The sequence below is a fragment of the Lagopus leucura genome, unplaced genomic scaffold (assembly GCF_019238085.1).
Source record: "Lagopus leucura isolate 7727_CA_CO unplaced genomic scaffold, USGS_WTPT01 Super-Scaffold_100009, whole genome shotgun sequence".
NCBI classification, from domain to species: Eukaryota; Metazoa; Chordata; class Aves; order Galliformes; family Phasianidae; genus Lagopus; species Lagopus leucura.
In genome coordinates this window covers 4,754,246-4,775,205 of record NW_024962266.1, presented here as the reverse complement: position 1 = coordinate 4,775,205, position 20,960 = coordinate 4,754,246, and the positions used below count along the sequence as shown (strand labels likewise).

At 53.5% G+C, this 20,960-nt stretch overlaps 1 protein-coding gene across 1 annotated transcript; it reads left to right on the top strand.

Annotated features, from left to right (window-relative positions):
- Positions 1-482: 482 nt before the first annotated feature.
- Positions 483-18,468, top strand: UCK2 (uridine-cytidine kinase 2). Its single transcript, XM_042873981.1, has 7 exons — positions 483-612; positions 8,158-8,317; positions 9,167-9,263; positions 10,055-10,197; positions 13,764-13,861; positions 15,866-15,914; positions 16,395-18,468. Exons 1-7 carry the CDS (start codon positions 514-516, stop codon positions 16,532-16,534), a joined length of 786 nt encoding a protein of 261 aa, XP_042729915.1. The 5' UTR covers positions 483-513; the 3' UTR covers positions 16,535-18,468.
- Positions 18,469-20,960: the final 2,492 nt, after the last annotated feature.

The following is a 20,960-nucleotide window of genomic DNA, read 5'->3' as shown; positions in this document are numbered from 1 at the left end:
GGCACCGATAGACCTGGGCAGCATCGCCAGGGCATAAATCTTTACCAGCCATCCAGCCGGTGTTACACGTTCCTAAGCGCCGCACACAGAGCTCACCCTTTCAGACTCGCATCCTACATTTGATACGGTTTGCCAAGCTCGATTGCGTCCCGGCCTCCTCGGGGACTGCTCCCGTTTGCCCACTGCAACCAGAAGCATCTGGACGGGCAGACTCGAGGCGCTGGGGCGGCAGAAGCAGGGCGAGGAGCGCGGGGTTGCCGCAGAAAGGCCCGGGGCGCACCGGGGGGAGCGCGGCCGGGGGGAAGCAGCCGCCTCGCCTTTGTCCCCGGGGTTGGAGGGGGGGAGGCGCGGGGCTGCGCGGCCGGGTGCCGGAGCATGTGCAGCTGCAGCAGGCACCTGGCAGGGAGCCGCAGCGGCGGGGATGTGAACCAGGCGGGGAGGAAGGCCCTTGACTCATCAGATAAATCCAGCCCCGCCAGGAGAGCGGAGGCGGCGCGGCGCTAGCAGGGGAGGATGGCGGGGGACAGCGAGCAGCGGCTGGAGGAACAGGGGCAGCCCAGCGGCGGCGAGCCTTTCCTCATCGGGGTCAGCGGCGGCACGGCCAGCGGCAAGGTGCGGGGAGAACGGGGAGCGGGGCTCGGGTGCACGCAGGAGGCCCCGGGGACGGGCGGCCGCCACCGCCGCGCCACGTGCGCCGCCGCCGCTGCTGCTGCTGCTGCTGCTGCTGCTGCTCCGGGGCCCCGGGTGGGGACTGCGGGGACACGGAACGGAACGGGGCTCCGTGCGGCCAGCCGGGCACCACCCTGCCTTTCTACTTTCTTTTAACGCTCCAGCGAAGGGCTGCCCGCCCGCCCGCTGGCAATGCGGTTATTCTTCACGCTTTACAATGCGACCGATCGGCGGTTGCTCCCTCCGGACGCGTGGAAAGAGGTGTGGGTGTTCTTTTTTAGGGTTTTTTTGTTCTTTTTTTTTCCTTTTCTTTGGAAAGGCAGCCTTGGGGCACCGCGTGGCGAGCTGCTGACTCACAGCAGAGCCGCACCGAGCCGGGGGCAGGTGGGGGCGAGGGGCGGCCGGGCTGCAGTGCTGCGCCCCAGTGCAGAGCTGGGCTTTCCCCGCGGCCTAAAGAAAGCAAGCCTACTGCGAGCACTCGGTACTTTCCTATTTGTTTAACCTAATGTAGGTCACTTTTCCCCCCATCCTTAAAGAAAATTACTTCTTTCCCCCCTCCCCCCGATCCATCATACCATCTCCCCATGCAGCATTCTACCTGCGTTTTTTAAAAGGAGGGAGCACAAATGGTAGTGGAAACACCTCTGGAATGTTTCTTGCTGAGGAAACGTGGGCTGTGACAGGGAGCCTGTCTGTGGGTTTGCTCTAGAGGGGCCTTTCTCCCTTTAAGGGATGGTGTAACCCAGCTGCTGCCCCAGCCCATAATGACAGCGATTTAAGAATGTGTTGCCAAGCCTCCTATTGATTCTTGAACCGCAGCTCCTACTGCGAGGAGGAAAAGTCCAGATATAACAGGGAAGGGATGGTGAGAGAGGATGTAATCTCTACCACTGGGAGCAGGGCTGGATTGTTCCTGCGGCACAGCTCCGGTGACTCAAACGCTGGGGTTTGTGTGCTCCCTGATGCGTGTGTCTGCCTCTCTGTAGCTGTCCCAGTAACATTGTGTCTGGCACTGCTCCACTGTTATGTCTCCGAACACCGTGTCTCGGGGCCGGCAAGGTAGCAGTGATAGCAGTACAGTTCGCCACGGTTGTTCCCAACTTCAAAGTGGAAATGCTTTAGCAACAGCAGGCTGCCTTAGGAAAAAAAAATTAGGGAAATGGTTCTTTCTAGCAAGGGAGATGTACTAGCTGGCTTTTCCTGTCTCTCAGCTTTGATTTCCCCCCTCCCGTGACTGTGGCCTGCTAAAAAGCTCTGTGCAGCACTGCCTGCTGAAGGCAATCCAGCAGATCTATACGAAGTTTATGGGAAAAGGCTGCAAGAAATATGCTGGGGGCTGGGAAAAACCAATAAGGCTTGCTCAAAGAGAAGCAGTAAGAAGAAAGGAGCAGGGGCTTGTGCATGTGGACCCTCACATTTTTGCTGGGATGCTGTAGGGGTCTGTCCGCAGGTGATGCTGCGGGAAGGCAGCTCCCACCCACCACTGTGCCTATGTTCTGCTGCGGGTGGGAGCAAAACACACCCGCAGGGAAAGCAAAGCAGTCACCTTTCCCACTGGGAAGGTGGCAAGGCGGCAAATCTGCCCGCCTTCACACCAATTCAGGGTTGTTGTCCTAACACACCCCTTTGGCAGTGTACCAGCCCCAAGATAACAGAGGGTGTTTGCCGCCCAGAGGCCCCCCTTGCTCCTCCCGCTGATGTTTTTGTTGAGTCTAAGATGGGGAAAAAGGCTCCGTGGTCCGCCCGCGTCCCCTCTCTCTGTGAGCTGGGGCAGCCTCTGGTTGGCATTTCTGAAAGCCAGGTTGGTGAGAAGAGCGATTCAAAAGCTGGCTGCTGTTCCCTGCTGAGCAAGGGAGCAAGTCTGGAGACTCGGATAGGAGGTGGAAACCTAAACACCCTCCTGTCTTTGGCCTTTGGGAGAAATCAGGACTGTGCTGCGGGGGACACATGGGGTGTAGCAGAGGTGCTGGCATGCTGCAGTCGCTGGGCAGGCAGTGCCAGCACTGTGCTGGCTCCTCACAAAAGCCTGAGGGGAGACAGAATTTCCTTCTCCCACTGAACCCCCTAAATCCAAACCGTGTCCAGCCCGGACAAAGCTTGCTGCCATCTGATGTGGAGGAGATGACATGGCATTGAGACCCCCTCCTGTGCCAAAACCAGGCACAACCGCCTCCTTCCCTCAGAGGGATTCCCAGAGCTGGTTGTTGTAGCATTTTCTTTCATGCTCAATGCCTTCAAAGTGCTCTGCTGAAGCTTTGTTCTCTTCTTTTACCCGTGGTCTTTGTGCTAACAGCTTCTTCCCTCCCTCCCATGAGACACTCCTGGCTACGAAGTGCCGCAGCACACAAGGCAGGCAGCCAGGCTGGGAGAGAGTCAGGCAGAAGGACTGCTGAGATGGGCTGGGAAGTGCCAGGATGAATCCGGGGGGTCTCTGGGTGACTCTGCTTCAGCCGAGCTGCTGAGACCCTGCAGCAATGGAGCTGGGGTGGCTGCAGGGGTGAGGAGCACTCCTCAAAGCCACGCGGAGGCATTAATTGCTGGTCCCCACGTGATGCAAAACGAGGTGCTGAGCTCTACCTTCCAGCAGGAGGCTGGAAGAAAAGACAGATTTACAGTGGGCCAAATGCTTTCGTTGGCTGCCTGGCCCTCATGCTGGTGAGGGCTGAGTCTGAGTGCCAGCGGGACCTGATGGCTACACTTTCAGGGTCTTAATTAGCACATAAAGTCAGAAATGTCTGAACATGCAGTCCTAAGCATTTCCAGACTACAGAGCACCAGAACTGCAGTGTGCTCAGCCAGGTGTCTTGTCCGCTGCTAATCCTTGAGGCGCTTCTGCTATGAACACCATAAAAGCTGTATGGGGCTGTGCTGGCTGCCTAGAAGAGCTGAGACTCAGAGCCAACCATGGGGCTGAAGAAGGAGCCGGGCAGATGGGACAATCAGTGTGCTGGTCCCTAGGGAAGCAGTGACCCTCACACCTCCTCATGGGGCAGTTCCCTATTCACGAGGGCCTTCTTGCATGATGGATCTCACACGCCTACACTTGCAAGGGCTGAGGTTCCTCATAGCAAGCTGTGGGTTTAGCCACTGGGCCACCACATGGATGAGCCCAGAGGAGATTCAGCAGTGACCCAGAGGCTTTCACTCATCTCTGTATGAGGGCTTGCAAGGACTGCAGCAGCACCGTGTTGGTTCAACACCATTTCCTGGTGACGTTTTGTGGTTGGCAGGAGCCCTGGATCACAAGGTCTGACTTCATTAATGCTGGTGTCAGAGCAGGCTGGAGACTCGTCAGAACTTCTGGTAGAACATTGCTCTGTGCCAGCTGCTGAGCATACCAATGCACAGGGTGTTTGGTGGGTCAGCCCTTCCCTGTGCTGACAGGGTATATGTGAGCTCATCAAGGAACCTATCTGGTGTAATCCCTGTGGCTCCAGGAAAGCATATCATCTGCATTCAGATCCTGTTCATGCTGGAGCCCAGGGCTTCTGGTTCCATGTGGATGACAGGTCTCTGGATGTCCCCATCCCAGACTGGTCAGCCTGTGGCTCACAGAGTGAAAGGCAGGATGGTGAACCTGCCTGGGAAAGCTCTGGGTGGAGGCCTGGGCTTTTGGTATGAGAATAGCAAGTTTCCAGCCCCAGTGCTGCCATACAGATGAGCTCTGATAGAGCTGGAAAGGACCCTGTGGGTTGTGAACCAGCTCTCTGCAGTCACGGGCAGACATTTAATAGATGCTCTGGGAGCCTTCTCTGTTTGGCATCTGTTCTGTGTGTCACCTTGGTCCACTGAACACTTCCTAATACTCTATAATTACTGTAACCTTACAAGGAAAAACCCAAATCAACAATTAGTGTGCTGGAGAGAAGGGCAGCATCATCAGGGCTGCTGATTGCAGGGACTCGAGTGAGTCTGGCAAGGAGGCCATGCTCTGTACTGCAGGGGACATCATCCCTTGATATGACCTTAGGGAAAATACTGCCAGGTCCCCTAAATGGAGGCTGTCACAACCACAAGTGTGTGATGGGAACACCCCAGCCAGGCTCCTGCAGATGCAAAGGATGGTCCAGTCCCTTGGTCTGCTTGGTCTGGTCCCTCAGGGGAAGCAGCTCAGCCTGGCCCTTACCAGTGGGAGCACCTGTGCTGCCCCATCTTGTGCACCATGCTAGGGCTGGAGGTGTTATTGGGCCCTGCCCCATTCCTCTGCCCATCAGCTTTTCCCTAAAGCCCAGCTGAAGTTGTAATATGGAGCTACCCAAGAGAGATTGAGGGATAATCTACATAATAATATCGGGGAATTAGTCAACTCTTGAGGAGTATTTGAGCAGCTGGCTATAGGCCACAAGTGGGTATGAATTAAATATGTAGTATAATGAATATATTTCAAACAAACGTCAGGCGTGGGGCTCCAAGCACTGTTCTGCTGGATTTCTTCCTTGTGCAGCTCCTCTCTCCTTTCAGGAAAATGCACTGGCATTCTTCCCCATGTGCCCCCTGTGTTTCCATGCAGCTGGGAAAGAGCTGAGTGGAGCCAAGGAGACCTTCATGCTGTGCCTCTCATCTTCAGAGTATCTAGAAGAGCCATAGCTTGGGATGGGATCTAAATCCCCGAGTTTCTATGTTGGGATTCATCTACAGCGTTGTGCTATCTCCCTCAGGTCTGCCTTCCCTCTGCCTTTGAGCTCTCGGGGAAGAAATGATTGTCTTGTTTGTCCCAGGGAGAGGTGTTTCAGGTAGGATATTAAGAAAAATTTCTTCTCTGAAAGAGTGGTAATGCATTGGACTGGGCTGCCCACGGAGGTGGTGAAGTCACCATCCCTGGAGGTGTTACAGAACCATGGAGATGTGGCACTGAGGGACGTGGTGAGTGATGGGGATGGGTTGAGATTGGACCTGGTGATCTTAGAGGTCTTTTCTGATCTGAATGATTCTATGATTTTAAGTGGTTGCTGGTGGGGAAACAGGGAGTTAAGAACAGATGAGGAAGAAGTTGGGGCCCAGGTGGTCCCTTTGAGCAGGTGCTGGGTGTTACCCTGTGTCCCTTGGGTCACAGTCCCACTGGTATGTCCCAATGTGATCCATCAGTCACGCTTTAGTCTTGGCCAAGACGTCCCCTTGGGTGTTCTTGGGCCTCCCTAGAGCCTAACTGATATTATTTCCAGTTATGAGTGAATTTTTCACACTCTGATTAACATCAGTCACACATATGCATGCAGTGCTGGTTTGGGGAAAGGGGGTTTGAGCGGGGGATTTGTGTCACTTATTTGAAGGACACCTCCTGAGGCTGGGACTTTCTGTTCCTATTTGTAGGGGAACTTTTAACCTCTGCATTTCTGGTTTTGATTCCTCCTTAGCATGTGGTGCTTATTGAGCAAGAGGAATTGTCTCCAGCTGTAGGAGCATTCAGGCTGACATTAAAGTGCCTGCCTGCACCAAGAACTGGAGTGGTTGCTTTTCTTACCAGCCCCAAAGAGCCACCCCAGAGTGCTGGCCCAGGTGCACTCCAGTCCTCCTCCTGGTCCCCAGCAGAGGCCATAAGTGTAAGACAGGCTTTATGTTTCTGTCCCCAGCAGCTAAGGTTAACTTTCTCCTTGGGTATTTCTCACCACCTTGTGTCCTGAGTTGGGCATTCAGAGCTGGTGGGGAGTCTTGATCAGCAGACCAGTGCTGCAGATTAGTGTGCATAAGGTAGAAGAAGGACTGGGAGGAATTGTCTGATATGCTGAAATGATTTTATTTTTCATTTGTGTGCTTAGGTGCAAGGTGTGCTGGTTTTACTGATCTGAAGGAGCTGTGCTTCTGTCTCCCGGCTGGAGAAAACAGTTTCTTGCATGGATCCGTACAGCTCTGCAGGCTGGGGATCTATCTGAGTAGCTGTGCTGGAGAATGCTGATTAAAAATTGCAAAGGCCATGGGAAATCTGGTGTCCTTGGCACCTGTGACCAAGGCTGAGCCTGTCTGAAGGCAGAGAGAGGCAGCGGCATCTGGGGGAGAGCGCAAAGAGGAAAAGCTAGGGAAAGGCACCATGTCCACCCTGTTTTTGCAAAACCTGGCTGGATAAGCAATAGGGCTGCAGAAGGATGCAGGGAGTGGGAAAAGAGGAAAAGGAGAAGGGGCTCTGCCTCTGTCACGTGCTGAAGGGTGAATGCTGGCAGCAGCAGTGCTGCAGCTCTTTGTTCTGGGTGTGGGGCAGAATGCCCACGTGGCGCAGGAAGCACGGCTTGCCAACCCTGGCGAGCTGGAGGAGGAGGTGAGCTGCTTGGGGAGCCCCGACCCTGACCTGCCACCCAAAAGTGTGCCCAGGGCCGTGGTTCTGCCATCGGGCAGCCCGGGCCGGCTTGCTGGCTGTGCTCAGGGCTCTGCAGCTCGGCTGGGGCTGACTCACGGCGCAGCACTTGCAGCCAAGTCAGGTCAGCCTGGCCCAGTGGGGAAGAGACGCTCTCTGGGGACGACAATGCCGTCAAATCTTCCAGCTTTGCAGGCAAACAGCCTTGCCCTCTGCCTGCCGGGGTGACCTCCTCTCCCAGGCATGCTTTCTCCTCCTTTCTTCTCACCACTTGTATCTTCAGCGCTGCCTCTGGATACTGCCAGCCAGGTACAGAGCAGGCGGCCAAACCAGAAGGAAGATGGGAACATGGAAAGAGCCACAGGCAGGCTGGGGCAGGCGAACCTCTTATTGCCAAGATAAGAGCTCTGCAGAGAGTATTTCTGATGATTGAGGGCAGGAGCAGCTCAGCTGAGCTTTTGCAGCGAGCGTGACTCAAGCAGGGGGTGAAACAGCTCAGTTTGGTGCCAGCAGCGTGCCTTTCCCTGGTCCCAGGCTTGAGGTTGCTGGCAGATGGATGGGGCTCCTGCACTCGCTGGGTGCTTCCCTGCCAGCCTGACCTGCCTCTCACTGCCTGAGGCAGACAGCAGCCAAGGACTCCTGTGACCTAGAGAGAAGGGACTGAAACAGGCTTTGGGATTTGCTCTGATTCATGTTGTGATGGTGGGGGTCTGGTCACCCCAGTGCAAAGTGCCGGGATCTTGTGCCAGCAGCCAGAGCCATGTGGCTCTTTAGATGCTGGTTCTGCAGTGCCCTTAGTTTGCTGTGCCAAGAAGCACCAGGATACACTTGTAAATGCTCCTCCCAGCTGTGGCAGAGCTCTGATAAAGGCCCAGGGCTCTCCTCCTGGTGTCTTTTCATCTTGGACTTTATGTAGGATGTGAAAACAACTTCTGTGGGTCTTCCTCCCCATCCATGCAGAGGTGGAGTTTGTGGGCTGGAGCAGGGCTTGGGGGGATGCTGCTTGGTGCCGCTTTCAAACTAAAAGGCCACATGATGGTGCCCCTGAAGCACCTTTTCCTTTGTGAGTTTGGACTATGAGGTCAGGACCACAGATTCTTGACTGCAGGTTCAGCAAGCTGTGCACCAGGCCATTTCCTGAAATCCTGTGTGGCACAGATACCACTGCCACTGACTTGTTCCATTTGCTGTTCCCTTCCCAGTCTTCAGTCTGCTCCAAGATTGTCCAGCTGCTGGGCCAGAACGAAGTGGACTATCGCCAGAAGCAGGTGGTGATTGTGAGCCAAGACAGCTTCTACCGAGTCCTCACCTCAGAGCAGAAATCCAAAGCACTTAAAGGCCAGTTCAATTTTGACCATCCAGGTGAATGGAGAACAGCACAGGGGTGGGATGAGGGCTGGATTGCATCCCGCCAGCAAAGAACTTTTCATGGACATCAGGAGGACTCCATCTGTGCATGGGGTGGGAGTGAGTGGCTTAGCCTGTCCCTTGTTGGGCTGGGAGCTTTGTGGCCACTGGGGCCACTTGCATCTCCTGCAAGACAACCTCTGTCTCTCCAGGAAAGCAACTGCCTCTGGGAGTGCTTGGGATGAGAAAGGAAAGGTGGTGAATTCTCAAATTCCTTAAGATGAATTCTCATACTCTTCTCCTTGCAAAAATATCCCCCAGTTTGAAACCCCACCCCCTGGGCAGGACTAGGGAGATCTGCCTGGAACAGACCTTGGAGGCAGCAGCTCTGTGCTCTCCTTCAAGGAAGGAACCATCTTGCACAGCTGGCCTGCAACCCCTGCTGCTACAACAGGGGCTCTATGAACCATCCCAGAGCTTGGTAGGGAAATTCCAGAGCCGCTGTCCCCTCATCCGCACGAGGACAATGGCTGCAGGCAGTGAGCACGGAGCAAACAGAGCCCTGTCTGTGCAGCAGCTAAAGGTTGGAACACTGCTCCAGTCTCTGCGAGGGCTGGAGCCCTGGAGGAGATGCCTTCCCAAGCTCTCAGTGCTGCCGCACAAGGCTGGCATTGATTTTTGCAGACCAGATCCCAGGCTGGTGCAAAGCTCTGGGCTTTGCAGCACCCATGGGGATGAGCAGGGCTTTCCTCTGGAGCCTGTGCGTCTGTCTGTCTGTCCATGGGGTGCTGGTGGCTCTGGTGTTAGGCTAAGCACAGCATTGCATGTGAAGCTGCCTCGGGTAACGTTTTCTCTTCTCCTCAGATGCCTTTGACAACGAGCTGATCGTGAAAACGCTCAAAGAGATCACAGAAGGGAAGACTGTCCAGATCCCCGTCTACGACTTTGTCTCCCACTCCAGGTCTAACAGCCACTCCTGCCTTGCCGAGCCTCTGCTGATAGCAGCATGCAGCCCTGCCACCCCAGCCTCCTGCCCCTCTGCTTGTGCCTGCTCTTAGGTGCCCATATATCGACCCAGAATTTCAATGCTGACATCTCCACACTCTGTTAGGGGCACAGTTTTGTACAGGCACAGTCTAGGGGCCTGGAAAGCTGCATGACCACACAAATATAACAGGCATAAGTGGAGGAGGGCTATGCCCCCCCCCATCCACTCTTCCTCTCCTCATAAAGCCTCTGTTTGCAGCTTTAATGTGTATTCCAGGCTCAAACAGTCCAGCACTGTCAGGAGAAGAGTTCTTGAAGCTCTTGCTCCTGTAACTCCTCCCTTGCATGTGTTAGCTTGCATGCCTGCACTGACTGAGGATGGTGTTTTCCTACAAAAACACCATGACTTCAGAGGAGTGCTGCTTGCTCCCTGGGGAGCGAGACTGTCCCTACAGTTTCCCCATGCTCAGACTTTTTGGGTTTTATCGCTTGGCATCTAACACTTGCAAGCAGCATCTGGCCAAGGCAAGTGGGTGAGGGGCTAGCATGCTTCCTTTTCTGCTGTCTGTTCTTGTAGGAAGAGTATGCATGCCTTGAGTTCCCTTCATCACCAGTGGGGTAGGTCTCCCATCAGTCCAGCCCCCTGGTGCAGCAGTGATATCCCATAGCTGCAGCTGTGCTCAGGAGCACTGCTGTTTCCCCCATCTTGCTTGGCTTGTTTCCTCCCTGCTGGCATATTTTGACTCTCCTCCTTCCCTCTGCTAGGAAAGAGGAAACAGTGACTGTCTACCCTGCCGACGTGGTGCTCTTTGAGGGCATCCTGGCCTTCTACAGCCAGGAGGTGCGGGATCTCTTCCGCATGAAGCTCTTTGTGGATACAGATGCAGACACCCGGCTGTCCCGCAGAGGTGAGGACCAAACATGCCTCGTGCAGCAGGGACAGAAATGTCACCTGAATGATGAGCAGCTAGCTGCAGAGGCAGTTAACCAGTAGCAGAGCAGTACTGGAATCAGCACGAAGCTTTGCTGCTGCTAGCAAAGAGCCAGGGCAGCACATTGCACCAGGCAGCTCCCAGCAGTGGGGAGCACTCTTGCTTTGTGCTTCTTGGGATTCAATGGGTCTCTTGCTGCCTTGTTTGGGATCTTCCCTTTGATGCATCCAGTAGTGTTTTCTGTCCCCGTGTGGAAAGGGTGCAACAGACAAAGTAGAGCAGTTCAACAGCTCAATGGAAATTCAGCAACTGATGGTTATGCTCAGGTCTGAGATTTGGTGTAAGGGTGTCCGTCCCAGGTCATGCAGATAGGGAGCATGGTTGTACATCTTGTTCTGCTTGGCTGTGTGTTGCCAGCTTATGTAGGAGGCACTCCAGTTCTTCCAGGTGTGCAAGGCTTGAGATGCAGTCAAAGCTGCCTTTAGGTCTGGGGTCAGTGATGTGGCCCCTGAGCCTCTGGGAGGACTAAGAAACCATCCTGGGATTCTTGGGGCAAAATTCTGTTCTGTCTGCACTGTCCCTCTGCATACCTGGGCTCCAACAGCTTTCACAGAGTGTTCAGAGTACAGATTTATAGAATTAGCATTCAGGCCTCTGTGCTGTGGCAAGAGAAGTGTCCTGGGACTGAACGTGTGCATGGGACCATCAAATGTGTTCCTGGGCTCCATCAAAAGAGGAGTGGCCAGCACTCAGGGCAGGGAGGTGATCCCTCTACTCTGCTCTTGTGAGGCCCCATCTGGAATACTGCATCCAAGTGTGGAGTCTCCAGTACAAAAAAGACAGGGAGCTGTTGGGGAGGGTCCAGAGGAGGGCCACGAAGATGATCAGGGGACTGGAGCACCTCGAAGCACTGGAGCACCTGGAGCACGAAGACAGGCTGAGGGAGCTGGGCTTGTTCAGCCTGGAGAAAAGAAGGCTGCGGGGTGACCTCATTGCAGCCTTTCAGTGCCTAAAGGGAGCCTACAAAGAGGAGGGGAGTCAACTCTTTGAAAGGGTTGATAACTGCAGGACAAGGGGAAATGGTTTGAAGTTGAGGGAGGGGAGATTTAGGTTGGATGTCAGGGGGAAGTTCTTTACAGAGAGAGTAGTGAGGTACTGGAACAGGCTGCCTAGGGAGGTTGTGGATGCCCCATCCCTGGAGGTATTCAAGGCCAGGTTGGATGGGGCCCTGGGCAGCCTGGTCTAGTATTAAATGGGGAGGTTGGTGGCCCTGCATGTGGCAGGGGGGTTGGAGATTCATGATCCTTGAGGTCTCTTCCAACCCTGACCATTCTGTGATTCTGTGACCATCCCACCCTGATACAGAACTGGTCTTGCCTGCTGAAAGCCCTGCATCCCTCCTGCTGCCAGACATGCAACCTCCTCCACTGCTGTCATCAGTGCTGATTAAAAGCTGCTTCTTATGCAGCCTTCTTGACCCTGCCCACCGTTCTTGCATGACTCATCCAGGGAGGTGACAGCACAGTCATTGCAGGGAGACGTCTTAGCGGGTCACAGATACGCATCTGTAAGATCCTGCAATGTGATCCTGATCCTGTAAGTAGACAGTGCTGTGCAGGCACTCAACAACCAGGAGATAGCCTGTTTGTTTAGTGGTGCTCTGTATCAGCTGTGTGAAGGAAAGGCGTTGTCCTGTGCGTTTGCAGTGCCCCATGACCACGTGTGCATCCCAATTGCGCGTGCAGAGTGCGTACTTCAGTTGCTTTGGTTTGGCATGTAACCATGAGCTCAGGGCTTGAGAACTACTTGAGTTCATTGACCAGGAACCGAGACAGTGCAGCTGCCAACCATGATACAGAGCTTGAGCTGCAGCTGCTGGATGAGATTCTAAGCCTCATGGGCCACAGCCATTCTTGGAGTTTGCTCCCACCTACCGTCAATCACTAAAGCCTTGCAAAGGGGTAGCTGGACTGCTGCTGGCTGGTCAAGGTGGTGGCCTCTCCTTGTCTGGGCAGCTCATCCATCTCTTGATAGAGAACCAATCATCATCAGTTGATATCTCAGGTTGGATGTAAGGAAAAGCTTCTCTGAAAGAGTGGTTGGGCACTGGCACAGCTGCCCAAGGAGGTGGTGGGATCACCATTCCTGGAGGTGTTACAGAACCATGGAGATGTGGCACTGAGGAACATGGTTTAGTGGGTAAAGTGAGGTAGGTGGACTAGATGGTCTTTTCAACCTTAATGATTCTATGATTTTATTACAAGAAAGCAGCGAGTCTGTTTGTTGCATGTCTCCCTGGCATTGCTGGGAATGGAAAGTCAATGTGTAAGATACTGAAGGTATAATCATGTCCCTGGAATGTTGCTGGAGGCAGCTTGTAGCAAGAGAGAGTCAGGATCTTGCATTGCGACATGGCCATGAGTTGTCTCACTCTCACAGAAGTTTTGAGGAGTTGCAGCAGTGGGCTTTTGAGCTGGGTGGCAGCAGGGGATGGAGTTCCCAGAAACGCAGCTGACAGCTCAGTTAATTGGTAGTGCTGGGTTTCAGTACGTGTGGCTCATGCTGCCACTGGCTGCTGGCACTGGACAGGCACCAGTGTGTCCTTGGGACATTGGTCTGCTCTGCAAGTGACACCTCCCACTGCTGGAACCCATTGTTTTAGGGCCAAGTACGAGTCAGAGGGTGCTTGATTTGTTGTTTGGGGGGCATCACCCTGCAGCAGTGTGCCTTTGGGAGGGCAGGAGAGCTCTGTCCTGCCAAGAGCAGCCCTGTAGCCCGGGTGTCTTTGCACTTCGCAGGCTTCCCCTGCTGTCCCAGCTGTGTGTGCAGCCTCCCTGCCCCACATCGGCCAGCAAACAGGGCGTGGGACCAACGAACAAAAGTCTCTCTGTCTCTGCCTTTTTTATGTCCCTTGTCAGTTCTTCTGTATTGTTTGTGTTGGGGCTTGCTCCATCTCTCTGCAGAGGGCACGGAGCTGGCTGGAATGGCCTGGGCAGGGCTGAGCCCTTCCTGGAGCTGGCACACACTGCCAGGCCTTCACCTCCCCATGCAAGGCTGCCAAAAGGCAGCTGGCCGTGGGCAAACTGAGCTGCTGGGAGGGTGCCAAGGCAGTGTCTGGGCAGTAGAGCCATTCTGGCCCCACCTGTATGTGGGCACTGGGTCGGGCGGGCAAGGTGCAGTGGCTTGGCTCCACTTGGCACATGGAGGAAGCTGGCTCTGAACACAGCACCAGGTGCTGCCTGCTGGGGAGCAGCCAGGCAGCCCCCAGGGGAGAGCCAAGGCCTGTCTGCTCGGCCCCACGGCTGCTCTGGCCCTCACTGGTGGATGGAATTCCTGCTGCACAGGGACACCTGCCCATGCTGGAGTGACTCAGGCCAGAGCTGGCAGCAGCCCATGGGGACTGCTTGGATGTGTGGGAAGTAACTTCCAGGAGTGCAGGCCTTGGGGATAACAGCTGGTGGCTGGATGGGGCTGTCCTGAGGGGAAGGGGATGGTGCAATGCATGGCTTGGCTGCTGACTGTGCCTTACACCTTTCTTCTAGTGCTACGAGACATCAGTGAGCGAGGCAGGGACCTTGAGCAGATCTTGTCACAGTACATCACTTTTGTGAAGCCTGCCTTCGAGGAGTTCTGTTTGCCAGTAAGTATGGGGAATGATACTCACAAATGCCAAAAGTGCCTCTTTCCCTGGCCGGCTCATCAGACAGGAGCATTTTGTATCCCAGGGCTCTCTCCCTCAGGTGCTGGTGAAAATGAGGGTGCTGATGCTGGCTGGGTCAGGGTGAGATGAGGACTGTTTGTGCAGCCACTGCCTTCCCAGTGAGATCACTGTCCCTGTGGGGAGGCAGACACAGCAAGAGAAACCCCTCCCTGCACAGGGTCAGCCAAACCAACACCAGGCAGCTCAGCAGATGCCAGCTGAGGAGGGATGATTCTTGGCTGCATCTGGACAGGAAATAGAAGATCCCTGTCCTAGGCAATGACCACCGTGCCTGCCCTTTTTACCTTGTGTGTGCTTGGGAGATCAGAGGAGCATCTTCCTATGTTCTGTGTTGCAGGATGTGGTCTTGAAGGTTGTTGCATTTCCCAGCTTGTGAGAGGCCAAGCTGTAGTGCAGGCAGACCTTGCTGTTGCCCAGGATTTCAGGGTCTGCCTGAGACAAAGAAGTGACTTTGGGAGCCAGACTCTCCAGCAGATGGGGACTTTGCATGCAGGAAATCCTGCAGTCCAAGAGAACTTGCAGGTGAAACAGCATGTTTGCAGGACTACACATTGCACATCCCTTGTAGCATTGCTTCATGGAGAGAAGCCTGTGGCTTCGTTCTTGAGGCTTTACAAGAGTGATAGTTATACAAGGCATTTCTCCTTATTCTGGAGGAACAGAGCTTGCAGAAACCTGCAATGTGGGGGCTGAGAGCTAGCAGCATGGCCAGGAGATCATGCTGTGCCTCCAACCTCACTCAGACCTTGTCCACAGAGAGCTGTCACATTGCCTGTCCATATGGCCAGCTCTGTCCTTTCCATGGGAGGCACTGATTTGTTCTGTGCTACAAGGTCTGCTCCTGGTGTACCCCAGAAGGGGCCTGGGCTGCTGGGCAGCACCCTTGCAGATGTGGGTCAGGGGACCAAGGTGCAGTGTTGGCGTCAGTTCTAGAAAGGTTTTTCCTGGGAGGCAGGTCCTTCTTGCTGCCTCCCTGCAAATCTCCCGTGAGATAAATCCATCTGTTGGCAAAGCAGCAAATGCTGCATCAAGACTGTTCTGTTGAGGAGTGTAGGAGGGTGAAATATGAAACAAGGAGAGTAGAAAACAACTGCTTTGTGCCCACCCACCATCCCTGCACTGGTCTGCTTCCACCTCCAACCCAGTGATGGGCCCAGCCATGGAGCAATTGCACGTGGATGTGCAGCAGTCTGGGCACCCACTGCTGCTGTTAATCTACCCCTAACAGTTCCAGGTGGCTGAGCACTGGAACAGCCCTGTATGTCTTGGGGATGTTCCATAGGGCTGACAGTGCTGCGAGGTATCAGAATGATCCCCTTGTCCCAGCAAGCTGGCTGGCTGTTGATTGTAGAGCATGGCTGTCAGGAAGCTGATCAGCTGTAAAACTGGCACAAATAGGGGAGGAAGCTCAGACCAGCACCTTCAGAACTGGCACCTTCAAAACTAGTCCGGGATTGGAGTCCCGAATCAGATTTTTTCACAAGCAGTACTGGTAGAAAATTTCTCCTGCATCCCAAGCAGACCACATGGCTGCATCCTGTATATCCACGCAGGCTGGGCATGCCAGCTCTTGCTCTTCTACCTTGTCTGGCTGGATTTTGGGGTAGGTTGTTCCCCAGAGCATCAGCTGCTGCAGACCTGTGATCATGAAACTTTTTAATATCAGGTTTTGGTAGGGTGCTTCCTACTGATGTTTGTTTGAGCTCAGGAAAATAAAATCGAGGTGCAAAGCGGGGCCCTCAAAACACAGTGCAGAAGGCAAACAAGATCTTCCAAAATGTATGATCAGTCACTGCCTGCCTCCCAGCGTGTTTGGGCCATGTAACCCGTGGGGGTTAGGGCTTGGGAGCAGGAAGCAGGGGCAGTGCCCCAGCCTGGCAGCTCTCTACTTTCCCAGTAACACAGTGCTCTCTTTCCTCCCAGACCAAGAAGTATGCTGACGTGATCATTCCCAGAGGAGCAGATAATGAAGGTGAGCAGACCCAGACCCTATTCTTCCCTGGCAGCTTGCACTAGAGAGGAGGTAGCAGGGGCTGCTGTAGAGGTACACTGAGACGAGCCTTTCCCCTCTGCTCCCCATGGCATACTAGTGCCTGAGAGTTTGCATTACTCTGAGCAAGCCTGGGAGCCTGCGTGCATGGTGTCTCTAGACAAACAATTCCCAGCTCATACCTACAAAGGAAAAGGTGCTTCTCTGAGGCCAGGCGTGCAGCTGGGTGGTCACGTCTCCACATGGCTGGAGTCTATCTGAGTGTGCTGGCAGAGCACAAGGCCCTGCATGGAGAGAGGGAATGAAGTGACAGCAAGCAGCTCCTCCCTGCAGGCTTGCAGCTCCCAGTCAAGGGATGGGAGGGCATGGGAGTGGGGGGTCATCAGCACTGACTTGGCTCTAGTTTGTCACAGTCCTAATGCAATCTCTCCCTGATGTTTTCCCCTCCCTTTCTGCTCGCAGTGGCCATCAACCTGATCGTGCAGCACATCCAGGACATTCTTAACGGAGGACTCAGCAAACGCCAGAGCAATGGCTACCTGAATGGCTACACTCCCCCGCGCCAGCGGCAGCCCTCAGAGTCCAGCAGCCGGCCTCACTGACCCCGGGCGGCAGGCTGTGGGCGGAGGGCACTCGGGCCCTGCCACTGCCCCCCTGTACATACTGTCCGTTCATTCCCCCCTTATCTATTTAAGAAACCAGACGGAGACGAATGCCTTTAATTTTGTATGTTGGAAATGCCGAATGAGAAGCAGCCAGCTGCTCGGGAGCCTGGACCGCCCACAGCTCCTGGTCTTGCTCAGTAACTCCTCCAGCACGGAACCGGCTATAAATCTCTATAAATATAGAATTGCTCTATTTTTGTGTAAATGCAGAATAACGTAAAATTACTTGCCGTAAGGTATTTGCCAGGCTCGGTGTTGCTGGGAGGGAGCTGGGAATAGGGGCCTGGAGTTGGCATCCTCACCTGATAGACAAGAGGAAGAGCATCCAACAACTGTTTTAGTATGCCTGTGGTCTCCATCTGAGGGAAGGGGCAGTCTGTAATGGAGGTTCTAACTTAAGTGCAGCGAGGCTGGGGTTGCCTCCTCCTGTTTGTTGCTGCTCAGGTTCAGGCAGCCTGATGTTGGCTGGCAGGCACTGCACAATGCCACTGGCAGATGGCAGAATGGTGTGTAATAACTCCCCTGACTGTCTTTCATGTCTCTGGATCTCAGTCCTTCAACAGCATCCCTTTTTTGTTGTCTGGCATGTCTTCTCACCACGGTTGTGGTGTCTGTTGTCACACCCTCCATCAAGGACCTGGCAGGAAATGTTGGGTAGCTGGTCATAAATGTGGCAGCTTGTGTTTTTAGCAGTCTTGCTGCCTGGCTTGGATAGATATCCAAGATAGGATATGTGTCCCTTCAGCCCCTCTGAAGCTTGATGGCCATGTGTGTGGTGGGACTCCTAACCAAGCCCCAGGCTCATCCCTACACCTGGAAGTCAGACTGCAGAAGGTCAGATCTGCATCTGTCATTCCCCACTTGAAATGGTTTTGCTGTTGAGTAGGGACAGTTGGGTCTATAAATATGATTAATGGAGAACCAGCCATAAAAGAAAGTGGCAGTGGATGGCAGCTGCTAAGCAGCCTGAGGGAGTGCCAGCAGCATGTAGCAATATCTGGGCTCCCTAATATCTGCCTCTGTGCATCATGTCCACAGGCCCCAGCTGGATGGCCAGATGTCACTACAGCTTGTGTCTCCTTCTTTGTGTGCTGATGGAGGATGTGGTGTCCCCACTGCATGTCATCCCTGGCCATGTCCAGGAAGTAAACTCATTTGTTGAGGGTGAGAATGAGTTCCCTTTAAGTTGGTAGTGCTGCAATAGCGGCAGCATGGGAAAGCCTGATGGGGCTGCAATGTCCAGCTGGGGATGCCTGGAGGGCAAGGTGGAGCAGATGAGCTGGGGCAGATGCTTGGTGGGAGCCTGGGAAGGGGATGTGATGGGATGCTAGCCAGGGAAGAACCTGCACTCCTGGGACCAACTTGTCCCAGCAGATAACAAATCTCAATCATCCACAAAGCCTGGAGCTGGGACCTGTAGCCTTGCTCCCTCTCATGGTTTTCACTCCTTCCAGAGCATTGTTTTTGCTCTGGAAGCACAGTTAAAAGCTCAAGACTTTAGAAACTAGATGCTCCATTACTCTCTAGTGTGAGTTTTTGATTTTAACCAAGAGAACAAGAAAAAAAAAAAAAGTGCCTATCCCAACGAGCACTGCTGGAGCAGTCTCATTCCCTCTTGGTTTGTGATGAGGGACTGTGACATCAGCCCTTCATCCCTGTCACTGTCTGCAGACATTTCCCAAGGCATGACAGCTCTGCCATAATCAAGGGCTGACCTTGGCTGAATTCCTCCAGCTACAGCATGTCAGCCATGTGTGAGAGGGACTGAAGCCCTGCATATCTGGAGAGGCTTCTCAGGACTTAAGTGGACAATATAGCTGTTAGGTTAAATACTGATCTCCCCTTCCCTGTGAATAAAGACAACAAATGTATACTGGTGCTTCTCATCTCCGGTATATGGTGCTGTGTGCTGCTGGCTGTAATCCTAGTTTTGAAGCAGATTTGGGCATCATCTTAGTTCTGCAAGGCGAAGCCAGATGTGAAAGAGCACTACTGATGCACAGACTGCTTTGGTAGGGGCTCGATGAGCAGGGAAGTGGAGTGAAAACTTTCTGAAAGGCCAGGGTGGTGATCAGTGGTATGAAATCTGTTTGAATGTCAGTAACTAGCAGTATACCCCAGGGAGTCAAACTGGTTCCAGTCCTGTTCAACATCTTCTTTACACACTGGATGATGGGGCAGAGTATATCCTCAGCAAGTCAGTGGATAACAGAAAAATGGGAGGAGTGGCTGGTATATGAGAGGATTGTGCTGCCATCCAGAGGAACCTTGATAGACTGGAGAAGGGAGCTGACAGGAACCTCATGAAGTTCAGCAAGGAAAATTGCAAAGCCCTGCACGTGGCAGGAACAACCCAGGGGTCACCCAGCCTGGCAAAAGATTCTTTGGGGTTTTGGTGGACCCTAAGTTGGCCATGAGTCAACAATGAACTCTTACCCCAAAGAAGACTGTTGGTTACCTGGGCTGCTTTAGGCACGTGTTGACAACAGCTCAAGGGAGGCGATCCTTCCCAGAACTGGTGAAACCACACCTGGAGTGCTGTGTCCACTTGGGGGTTCACCAGTACAAGAGAGACATAGAGCTGCTGGTGAGAGTCCAGCAAAGGGCCTGCGGATGGGAAATGGCACGTACACAGATCTATGTTTACTGGGGGCTGGATCTGATGCTGATGGACTGCCTGGTGCTGTGGAGATTCTGTGGTTCCCTTGAGCAGCTGCCACTTCTCTACGGGAGCGTATTGGTCTTTTGTGGCAGGTGCCTATGTGTGATACTGATGCTCAGTGGACATCCTGCAGGTCCTGTATCTGGGGACTCTTTTCAGCATTATGCACCACAGCGCTTCAGAATGCTTCCACAAGAAATTGCTCTAGCCTGTGACCTTTTAGAGAATCACAGAGTCAGTAAGGTTGGAAAAGACCTCTCGGGTCATCAGGGCCAACCCCAACCCATTCCCAACACTAAACACATCCCTCAGTGTCACATCTCCACGGTTCTTGAGTGCCTCCGAGGGTGGTGACTCCACCACCTCCCCGGGCAGCTGGAGAGAGTAATAAGGTCTCCCTGAAGTTCCTCTTCTCCAGATTCACACATTCCTGTTCCTTCAGCTGTTCCCCACCACTCTTGACCAGTTGCCAGCTGGATTTAACTCCATTCACTGCTGCTCTCTGGGTCCCAAAATCTAGGTAGTTCTTTACCCAGCAAAGAGTGTACCCATCCAAGCCATGGGCTGCCAGCTTCTCTAGGAGAATGCTGTGGGAGACAGTGTCAAAGGCTTTGCTAAAGTCCATGTAGACTGCATTAGTAGCCTTTCCCTCATCCATCAGGCTGGTCACCTGGTCATAGAAGGAGATGAGGTTGGTCAAGGAACCTACTTTTCGTGAACCTGTGCTGGCTGGGCCTGATCTCCTGGTTGTCTCACACATGCTGTGTGATCACTCAAGATGACCTGCTCCTTAACCTTCCTCAATACCAAGGTCAGGCTGACAGACTTGTAGTTCCCCAGATCCTTCTTTGAATCCTTTTGTAGATGGGCATCGTACTGACAAGTCTCCAGTTGTCTGGGACCTCCTCATTTGACCAGTACTACTGATAAATGATGGAAAGCATATTGGCAATCACCTCTGCCAGCTCCCTCAGTGCTCTCAGGTAGATGCCATCTGCATCAAGGGCCTGTGATAGTCCAGGTTGAGTAGTAGGTTTCCAGCTGTTTCCTACTGAATTATAGAGCATTTATTCCTCCCATCCCAGACTTCTAGGTCAGGGAGTAGAGTATGCTGAAAATAACTGGCCCGACTATTAGAGACAGGAGCAAAAAAGGCATTGAGTACCTCAGCCTTTTCCTCATCCTTGGTGGTAATGATCCCCACCGCATCTAATAAAGGATGGAGACTCACTTTGGCTCTTCTTTTATAGTTAATGTATTCACAAAAACATATTTTTTTTTATCTCTTATAACAGCTGCCAGATTAAGTTCTAGCTGGGCTTTTGTGGTTCTAATTTCCTTTCTGCATATCTTAGCAACATCTTTGTACTCTTCCTAAGTTGCTTGTCCCATCTCCCACAGGAGAGATTTCTTTCTCCAAGTCACCTGGCTGCTCCGATGCTGTGAAAATGGGACCAGCAGTCTGGAATTAGAGGGCAGTCAAGTCTCTTACTAGGGAAGGGGGCACTGACAAAGTGATTGGAAAATGGACACAAGCCTTCGCTCTATGGAGGCAACTCTTGTCAGACATGAAGGAAAGGCATCCCTTCAAGAAAGATTCTGTATGTCACCTGGTCAAGTGTGCTACCATGGAGGGAGGTATGCAGTACTTGAGGGCATTAGCTGTGCTAGAGGTGACCTGCACCTGCAGCTCCATCAGGT

Excerpts from the sequence above, each read along its gene's own strand:
- UCK2 (XM_042873981.1), top strand. The coding sequence starts at position 514 with ATGGCGGGGGACAGCGAGCAGCGGCTGGAGGAACAGGGGCAGCCCAGC. Across the intron at positions 8,318-9,166 it reads GTTCAATTTTGACCATCCAG|ATGCCTTTGACAACGAGCTG; the intron begins GTGAATGGAGAA and ends TCTTCTCCTCAG. Across the intron at positions 15,915-16,394 it reads CAGAGGAGCAGATAATGAAG|TGGCCATCAACCTGATCGTG; the intron begins GTGAGCAGACCC and ends TTCTGCTCGCAG.